The sequence below is a fragment of the Anopheles gambiae genome, chromosome 3 (genome assembly GCF_943734735.2).
Source record: "Anopheles gambiae chromosome 3, idAnoGambNW_F1_1, whole genome shotgun sequence".
Lineage (NCBI taxonomy): Eukaryota > Metazoa > Arthropoda > Insecta > Diptera > Culicidae > Anopheles > Anopheles gambiae.
Window position 1 is genome coordinate 65,969,128 of NC_064602.1, and position 9,962 is coordinate 65,979,089.

The window sequence follows — 9,962 nt, forward strand, 5'->3', positions numbered from 1 at the left end:
CTAGAGAAAAGTTCGATCGTTTGGTTGGCGGCCCTCTCTCATTGCAAAAGGATGCCTTTAGTCAGTTTTTTGTTTTATTCATTTGGTAAATTTCAAATACAACAAACATAGGTTTCACGTGGAAAAGCTTTTTCTTGTCTGCAGATGCTAAGCCTTTTTTCGTTTAGTTAGTTGGAATTGTTAAGTGCATCTGCTGATTCAAATTCTATTTGTATTTTTTTAGGTTATCATTATCACCACCACCTCATGCGAGTATCACACAACGAAGCTGCCTTCCACGCCCCCAGGTCATCGGCCCGGTTCGTTTACAGCCAACCACTCTTCGGCTGACGCTTGATGGTGGTCACATCGTCCACCTTGCGGTACGGACGAAGACAGACCGGCGAGGAGGCGGCCCGGGCCGCATCGGCCGACGCGTCGCCTCCGCCAACGATCAGGCTCTCCTTGCTGCCGATCGAGCAACTCTTGCCCGCTTCCGATGATTCACCGTCGGCCATTAGCTCGGTTTTGATGAGCGGCACCAGCGGTGGGCTCGCGACGGTTGGTGGCGGCGAAGCTACTATTGGAGGCGCCGACGGTGACGGTGGTCTGGGAGCAGCAACGGCCTTGTGGGAGGGAAGCGGCGTTGCCGGTGTGGTGCTTAAGGTTGGAATGATGGTGCCGGCAGGGGCGGCACCACCGTCCTCCTTCGACGGTGGCGGTGGGAGCATACCCTGCCCGGGCTGCGGTTTCACAGCAACCGGGCGTGCCACAGCAATGTCCTCCCCGGTGGACGCGGCCGGAACCGGTGCCGGCGCCTTGCGCTTGATAACCTTCGGCGGCGAGTTAACGCCCGACACGAGCGGATCCGGATCGTCACTGTGCACGACGGTTGGCACTTCCGCCGCTGGGGGAGGTGAGGACGGAGCACCCGTTTCCTCCTCGCACTCGTTGCTATCCTTCGAGCCGGATTGCTTCTTCACCAGCTGCGACTCGGTACGCGTGATGTGGATGGTCGGCGGCGGCGACTGCAGGATCGGCGGCGGAGGTGACTGCACCGTGGACGGCGGAGGGGACTTGCAAGGCGGTGGCGACATGATGGGCGGAGGGGGCGGTGACTTCACCTGAAGGTTGTTCTTCTTCTCCGGCGCCGGTGTGCCGTCCGGAGAAGGTGATTTGCTGCCGGCGATGGACGCGAGCGGCGATTTGCTGGCCACCGATGGGCCCTCGAGCCGCGATAGGCCGCCGGGCGAGCGTGAGCGACCACCGCCGGTCGCTACGCTGAGCCCACCGCCGGCCGGCTTCGGCGATTTGCCCATGCGCGGCGACGGTGTCTTGCTGAGGGCGGCCTGCAGCTGCGCGGTGAGCATGTTCAGCGGCGTGGCCGCACCGCTCTTCGCGTCGTGCAGGTTGAGGGTGTTACCGGGCGACGCGTCACCCTCCTCGGCCAGCTGGCTCAGCAGGTTCAGCAGCGTGGTCGTCGTCTCGTCGGCGTAGGCTTCGATGCCGGGCGAAGCGCTGCGCGAGCGGGGCAACGGACTGCGCTCCACCAGACGGCGCGCCTCGGCCATGGCCTTCTGGAGCTGCTGCTGCTGGCGGAAGCTGTCCCGATTGCGACAGCGACCGATTTGCGTGTTTATCTCCACGCCGACACCGGTCATTACCTGGCCCCACTTGGCGGAGGTCGTATTGTTGGCCACCTTCTTGGCGACCCGCCGGAACCGGGCGAGAGGATTCGCGTCCTCCTCCTCCTCCTCTTCGGCCTCCTGCTCGGTCATCTCTACCGGCGCAACCTGGAAGTCCTTCATGAGCCGGCGCTCCCAGATCTTCATACGCTTCGCCAACACGGCTGCAAGACGAGCAAAGCACATCAGGTGTCCTGTTATCGGAATGCAATCGGGACAACAACTTACCCTTCTCCTTGCGATCAACAGCGGACACATCCATGCCGTTCTTCTCGAAAATGTCCAACAGCTCGTAGCGCATGGCGGAGATCTCCGTCTTGACCTCGTTGATGTCGTCCTCGGTGACTGCATCCTGTTCCATGCGGCGATGCATTGCCGAGACGTAGCGCCAAACAAGGGCCCGCATCACGTTGGTGTACCGTTCGGCCCGCTCCTTATCTTCCTTACGACGCTGTGTTTGTGTGGGGAGTACAACAAAACAATTATTCATTCGGATGGAAGGGGGTGGATAGGACTTCTTACAATGGTCGATTCACGCTTGAGATCACGCTTCTTCTTCTTGCCGAAGAGGCGCATCACGTGCTTCATGTTCGGGAAGATGTTGAACGGTGGCGGCAGCGTGGAACTCTCCTCAAAGTAGCTCATCCAGAGGCGCGTCCGGGCAAACTTCCACTCCGTGTCGGAGTGCTCGTCGATCATCGCGTACGAGTTGGACATCATGGCGATGAGCAGGTTCAGCAGTACGATCACATTGATCACACTGTACGAACCGAACATGAGCAGGCCCCAGAAGCGCGTGTATGACTTGATGCCCTGCAGCTCGAAGTTTTCCAGCCCCACCATACCGAAGCTGGCCCAAAACAGTGACTGCGAGGACTCGAACAAGCTGTAACGAAGGGGGGAAGAAATGAAAGAAAATAACGTGTGAATGCATGCCAACGATCGTTTGAGATCTCCCTCACGAATCACGCCCTCACTTTCCGAATCGTCTCCATTTCATGCAGGCATCGCCCTGGTTGTCCCAATCCGGCAGGCCACCCTTCAAGCTGTAGCACTTGGATTTCTCCAGATCAGCGAAATACCACAGCAGCTGGTTCAAACCGCACGCGAACGCAAACAGCACGAGCGAGTAGATGAAGAAAAACTTGACAATATCGATCACCATGCGGCCGAGCGAAATCTGCAACGGTCCCAGGTGCGGATTGATCGAGAACAGGTGCACCAGCTTCAGGGCGGAGAAGATGTTGGCCGCCGCGAACAGACCCTCCGCGATCAGCTGCGGATCGAAGTCGTCCCAGTGTTCGCGCGCGATGTAGGCCGTGCTCGGGTCGGCCGATATCTGCGACGTCTGCTGGATGTAGGCGACGACGCGCAGCAGCGCCACGCAGCAGTAGAGGAAGTTGCGCGAGAAGTCGATAAAGTTCCACATGTTGCGGAGGTAGCTGCGGATGCCTTCCTTGAAAATTTCCTGCGTCTCCTCCCAGATGAAGCCCATCACGTAGATGACGACGAGGCACTCGAGGTACGTTGGCCCGTTGCCTCGCTGGCGGGCCAACTCTTCCTGCAGCGCTCGCTTCATGCTCTCCGTGCCGAAGAGGAGCACCACCTGCACCTCCGCCCGTTGCGAGACGAGAATGAGCAAAACTATGCATTTGCAGAGGAAGGAAAACGGAATGAGTGGAGGAACAGAGCAAGGTGTTAGTTGACGCGTATGACTTACACAGGAAGAACAGATACGACGACGCATGGATCAAGAACTTCATGAACGGTTTGCGCATAAACTTGGACGTTTCGCAGGACGGCGCAATCATGTAGAGCATGCAGTAGATCGGGAACAGTACCGCGGTACGGACGATGATGGCAATCTTCTCCACGGCTGATTTGCGCCGGAAGCCGGGCACACCCTCGTACCACATGGCCGCCAGCAGCTGCTGAATGTTCGGATGGGCCACAAACTTCTTCTGCTTGTAGTCGATCGCAAGCTCCAGCCGGGTCAGCTTCATGTGATCGCCATCCATGTAGGGCGGCGATTCCGGATCGTAGTTCAGAATGATGGCCAGCTCCTGCGAGCTGCGGGACTGGTCCAGCAGCTCCACCGCGAAATTCTGACACTGGTGGCGCAGCTCCAGATACTGCGATTTGCACTCCTGCTCGGCAAAGGCCAGATTGCGCAGCTCCCAGGACAGCTGGAACGCCGTCAGCAGCGGATCCTGCGAGCTGAGCGCAATCAGTGACGGGCTTGCCAGCGCACGGTACTCGTTCACACGGGCCAACGAGTGGCGCAGTGAATCTTCCGACGAGCGACGGATACATTCATCGCAACCACATCTGTGTAGGGGGCAGAAAAGGAAGGAAGTTGAAAGCTTCAAAACGACCCGAAAGCTTAAACCCTCTCCCCACTCACTTGACATCGTGAGGCATCGGTAAGGTTGCGCCACGATCGAGCAGAATCTTCAGGATCTCGTAGTTGTTTTTGTGGGCAGCCAGCATCAGCGGTGTAACGTCCGGCGTGAACATGGCTGTGTTAATATCCACCCGTTGCCAACTCTGCGCAAAGTAAAAAAACGATCCGAGGTAAGTGTGACCATTGATTAAATCCGCGATCCAACAAGTAACGTACGTAAGGTTCACCATCCTTATGAATGAGCTCCTCGTGCTCCAGCAGCAACTCCACGGCCTCGACGAACTCCGCGTTGATCGCGAGCAGCAGGGCGTCCTTCGTCTCCACATTCATGATCACCAGCAGTTCAACCATCTCGAGATTTTCGTTCTCGATGGCCAGCGTCAGCGCCCCTCGCCCCAACGAATCTACACAGTTGACGTTCACGTTGCGTCGCCGGTGGGCCCGTTGGAGGATCCGCTTGACGCTCGCCAGATCGCCACGTTCCACCGCGAGGAGGAACTTTTTCTCCTCGAGCGACAGTGGCACGGGCAGATTGATGTTGGTGATCATGTTAAAGGCGGCCGAACCACCGCAACCGGACGGCACCGGGGACGGTGACTCGATCTGGACGCCGACCCCGCCGGGGTCCTTCTTTTCGTTTCCCATCGCGTGGAGCGGTTTTTAAGCTGACGTTGTTGACTAGTTAGTTCAGAGCACACATCGGCGTAGAGCACTGTGAGGGGCGGTGGGAAGAAAGAGCAATAAAACACACTGGGTAGATCAAAGATTCTGTGAGCACTACGCACACTCAGGACTAGAAAAACGACTGATCGAGTAGTGATTTTTTACCTGCACTCCGCTAGACGCTGAATGTCGAATCTTTGGAGACTAGCTTATGGAATGGAATTGTATGGTCAACTACGCTTTTAAGTACTGAATTAGAGAGAGAGAGAGAGAAAATGAGAGAAACAATTGCTTATGAATGAATAAGAATAAGATGAATAAGATCAACACACGAAAAAGTAAATTACTCATATTTGCGCAGGCCACATGTTGCCTTCATTGAAGCGTAACTACGTATGTATTTTTGTATTGGAAACGTATTCAGTTGCCGATTGTAGTTTATTGTAATGTAAATTCGGTGTGTGTGTAGTTAAAAGTATGGAGCTTAATAAATACAATGAAATTGAACAGGCGAGAACCTGATCGAGCGCTATTTTCTATTTTCAATGGTTTATAAATACATACGATGTTGAACGATGTTTTAAATAATTCTTATTCTGTTTGAAACTAATATTTCACTCCAAATGCTTTGTTGCTATGCAATATATTGATTACAATTTATGATAATTTTTTCTGACGAGTACCGCTTATTACGAGTTTTTCACATAACGAGCAAACCTAATAGCTCAACAAATACCTTTCATAATGAGCAAAATCTCGCCTCACGAGTAAAATCATGTATGTTTCTGGTGCGTTTCTCGGTGCTAATGTGAAATCAAGATCGCAATCGGTAAATATTGAACACTTCTAGGATTTTAATTTTCGCTCAGGCAAATAAGAGCTTTGATAATAAGCAATCATTCAATATAAAACTATTTCCAGAAGGAGAAGTGTCGTAGTAATTGTTTGAGGCATATGTGTGTGGTACATGTTAAATAATGTTTTTCGTGCGTTTTTTCTCGATCCATTTGCTCATGAAAGCGTGTTTTTCTAAAACCTCATTCGTGCTGAAGAATATTTACCACGAAAATTTTACAATTATAATGCTATTGGAAAAATTTTGAAAAAAAGTCAAGCATAAAACGTCTATCTTCAGAACAAAAAAACCTTCTTAAATACGAGCCTAAAAATATCGTCTTAAAAACGATTGTTTTAGGAAACGTTACAAAAATGATGTTTTATGTTTTCGACCACTGTTTCAATAACAACAAGGATAGTGAACTACCCATATCTGACACTGTTCATGCTGAGAATCGTGAAGATAACTGCACAACACAACATCCTGATATGGTACATCCTGTCAACATTTACCAGGACCAATCTGATTCGCAAGATAACTTCCATTCCACAATTACAGCATGTTTGCACATCTAGAGTATGACCAGAACGCTATATGATGAACTGGAAGATCTTGTTCTGACCACTCTCTGTTTATCAGTCTAAATACTTAACAAAAATTAGGAACAGAATATGCATGATGTGGCCATGAACTGATACCGTGCAACCAGAAATCCTGCGAAATGGCGTCGCACCGTGAAGCGGGAAGTTTAAATCGATAACATTCGATGATATTCGATGAGAAGACCATACAAAAAAAATAACACTGTATAGTGCAGAATAAGTAATTCTAATTAAGAAATGTAGTTTATTATTATGAATAATTTACAAAGGATGGTGAAATCTACAAAAGAACTTAAAAAGGAAATTATTCAAACGCAACAACTCCCCTCTCCCCCGTCATAAACTCCGGAGTTGATCCGGATTCGAATCCGAAAGCAATTGGATTCGGATCAATCCACATTCGGATGCAGGCCTATTGTGCCCATCACTAGTCAACGAACCATACAGGATGACAGCTGAGTACATACATTCAGGCGTAAAATGTTTCAGCCATGGTTGCTTCGGCACTTTTTCACGGTTAACGGTTTCTGGCTATCGTCTAAGCTATAAATAATGTATTTTTCATCTTTATATAGATTTTATATTTATATTATACGTCGCATGTCGTTAAGTCGTGCAAGTAGACGATTGTATTTTGGGGCCGGCCATAGATGCATAAATAATGGATTCTGTTATCCAACTGGTAGATTTAGCTCTAAACGAGTATGTAGTTCTGATTATAACAAACCCATAATGTTGTGTTTAAAGCTAACGTTGAGATCTTGTTGGCATCGACTACCAAAAGACCGTGTACATAAAGTATCGGGTACTGCTCTTATAATAACCGAGCTCCAATTAACCTCGAAGACAATAACTTCAAACTCTCTGTCAAAGACAATCTGAAAACATAAACTATTTTTGGTCCTTAGTTTGCATTAAAAAATAATGGACGAAATGGTGGATTTTTCATTGGTTATCATAACTCGCACTAACAAAACGTTAATTTCACTTTCAATAATAACATCCCATAAGTCTACCTACAAAATTTGACACCTATATCAGCCGAACGCTAACCGTGAAGTCCAACAAAGTGAAGCATCTTCGTTCAGAAGCATCACAGCGGCAAGCAATGACGCCAATCCTCATGGCGACCATTTTAGGTGAATTTCGATATGACATCCTAGTACGTGAACCGGCCCAACATCCCCCAGCTGACCAACATGGCCCTAGCTCTACTCCAACAAATTTGACTCAAAAATTGAGGAGGATAAACTGATAAACAACGAAGTAGATCTTAAAAACAAGCCTGCATGTCCTCGTCCACCATGGCGAAAATTCCGTATAAATGACGAAAGGCAGCTCGCCAAAATAAATCTATCAAAGATCGAAGGTTTATTTTTGCAAGTAAGCTTAAATAATTACCTTTCACAAGATGTTCATGGAAGAAAATTGTGTCTCTTAGTTTTATTTTCTACAGTTTGCAAATGAAATCCAGTTTTTTTATGCAAACATTATCAAAAAATGGTCTGTTTGTTTTTATTTTTACATCTTTTTGTATGCAATACGGCTTTTTTGAACCGTTGCTCCTGAATAAAAAACAGTTTTTTTATGGCTAACGAATATATTAGTCATCTCAAGAGTTTCATGTTGAAATGAAGCTCTAATTTTATAAAAAGTGAATAAAATCATCTCGCAGATGACAGCAACTATTAGCAAATTAAAAAAATCCGACAATAAGGTGTCTCATACAGACAACGCTGACTTCTACAGAGTCTGTGGGTAACGATTCACAATAGGATGATAAAACATTAAATCATCGAATTGATGATATACTGCTACGGACAGATCAAAAGAGATTTTTTTCCACGTTTTCAAGATCACTGAAAAAGGATCCAAAATTCACTGTACTGTATTGCTGCATACAAAATGAAGCGTAAAGCAAATACTCAAACAATTAGTCCAGAACGTCATTAAACCAATTAAGGAACAATATCAGCATACTTCTCGCTTATTAGATCGAGATAAACGATCAATCTGGAAAGAAAGGCACGTGTTATGGCAATGATATGTTCGGAATCCTATTTGACCAAGTGCGGTAATTCGTTGCGAATGGGCGAATTGCGTCTTTATCGGAGTGTCAATACAGAAGTGGTGTTAATTTAATTTTGCCACGCTTCTTCGACACGAAAGTTGTATTTTTAGCTTCACAATGGAAGATGTAACGGCGTACACACGAATTCGCAAAGAAAACATCACAAGAGCACGTAGTCCAGCGCGATGCAAACAAGACGGTTAAGTTTTTAGCAAATTTGAGTACAAATTTGGCAAAATTAGTATTACAGTTCTTTGCATCAAATAATTTGTATCTCCTTTGCAGTTGTCACAGGTCACCGCACATGATTTACACTTCACCAAACGCGTCACTGACTGAGGATAAAATCATCTTTTTACTGTAAACTTAACACTACAAATCCAAGCAATATGATACTCAACGAACCGGCTAAACTACCAGCAACTGATGATTCCACAATATGTTTCGCAAAATTTTCCTGCCCGACACAGCCGATCTGCACCAGAAGTTTGATCACCAAGCACTTGCACACCTCAACACGCTAATGAACACAAACAGACTCCAGGTAGGCAAATAGAGAATGAGGAAATATGAGGAGGGAAAAACAGAACGGGATGTCCACTGGTCGAGGCCGAGCGAGCGTTGGGCGCAAACTACCAAACTACTCTGTGCTCACGGTGTGACAGACAGAAGCCATCAAAAAGGTCGGCCAACGTTGTCCGGTGTTTTATAGATTTGGCCCTAGCGCAAAGAAAGCATGCAACCTCCATGGTGGCGCGGGCATGGAACGGAGAAGTCAGTGGCAATGTGTGCCTAATCCTGTTAGTGAGTGTGGCGATGGAAGGTTCTGACAAGCATCCGCACCTGCTGCTAATGCACCGGTACAACCGTACCCAGGCGAGTTATGTTCTTTGATTTCTGCTGGAGCTGCAGCAGGGGAGGAAAATATTATAACTGGGTGTGGAAGCAAAAAGCGAAACACAGAAAGCTGGTATCGATCTTGCTAAGCGGCTTGGTCGCTACAGTGTTGCCGTACGGGCCCCGGGAGGGTTATTGCACACCTGTAACCGACCAGGCGCCTCCTTGAATTCCGCACCGGTCAAACAGCGTTACATCGACACAGGAAGAAGCCGCGCAAGCAGGTGGTTTCGCAAAACAAAAAAAAAACAAAAAACCGGTTACCGACAGTTTGTAACAGCCAGGCGATGGTCGAGCCTATTCGTTGCCGATATTCAGTTTGCAATGGGGAAACCAAGCTTGTGCCAGAAATAAAAGCAAGGTTCAAGATCGATCGCCGCGCGTTGTGCCGGCGCACATGGGAGGCTTGCGACATTCCTGCGACCGTTCATTTCCGTTCCGTGCCTGCGGCTGTCCGCTCAACAGTGTGCCTAATGTTCGTGTTGTCCTTCGGGTTGATTCATCGCGTCAGCGGTTGTGAACTCACTCACTGAACCGATCGTGAGCGAAATGCGCAGAGCGACAAATTCAAACTCTCTTGCGATCTTCTTCGATCGATCGGCAAGCGTCTCTGATCATACAGCACTCAGAAAATGTCTCAAAATTGCTGGGAAAATGCTGCTGCCAGAATACACTGCGACACTGGCTCCGTGAGTGTCTTGCTCTTTTGCTCTCTTCCGCCCCACAGACAGTGGCACTCATGCTCCTGGGTAAACGCTCGCTGCAGGAAGCAGTCGATGCAGCTGCGGGGTGAAAATCGCGCACTGCGCAACTCGTCCGCATG

The 9,962-nt window shown here is 48.7% G+C and overlaps 1 protein-coding gene across 2 annotated transcripts; it reads right to left on the reverse strand.

Moving 5' to 3' along the window:
* Positions 1 to 19: 19 nt before the first annotated feature.
* Positions 20 to 8,936, reverse strand: LOC1269213 (transient-receptor-potential-like protein). Of its 2 annotated transcripts, XM_061662349.1 has the most exons (9): positions 8,648 to 8,936; positions 4,897 to 4,980; positions 4,285 to 4,780; positions 4,069 to 4,211; positions 3,385 to 3,992; positions 2,642 to 3,308; positions 2,187 to 2,550; positions 1,893 to 2,115; positions 20 to 1,828 (listed from the first exon to the last, which is right to left on the reverse strand). In XM_061662349.1, the coding sequence occupies exons 3-9, from the start codon at positions 4,711 to 4,713 to the stop codon at positions 306 to 308; spliced, it is 3,957 nt and encodes a 1,318-aa protein (XP_061518333.1). In that variant the 5' UTR covers positions 4,714 to 4,780; positions 4,897 to 4,980; positions 8,648 to 8,936; the 3' UTR covers positions 20 to 305. The 2 variants fall into 2 exon arrangements, with proteins under 2 accessions (XP_061518333.1, XP_061518334.1); XM_061662350.1 differs by lacking the exon at positions 4,897 to 4,980.
* Positions 8,937 to 9,962: the final 1,026 nt, after the last annotated feature.

Excerpts from the sequence above, each read along its gene's own strand:
- LOC1269213 (XM_061662350.1), bottom strand. The coding sequence starts at position 4,713 with ATGGGAAACGAAAAGAAGGACCCCGGCGGGGTCGGCGTCCAGATCGAG. Across the intron at positions 3,309-3,384 it reads GTCGTATCTGTTCTTCCTGT|TTTTGCTCATTCTCGTCTCG; the intron begins GTAAGTCATACG and ends GCAAATGCATAG. Across the intron at positions 1,829-1,892 it reads TGTTGATCGCAAGGAGAAGG|CCGTGTTGGCGAAGCGTATG; the intron begins GTAAGTTGTTGT and ends CTCGTCTTGCAG.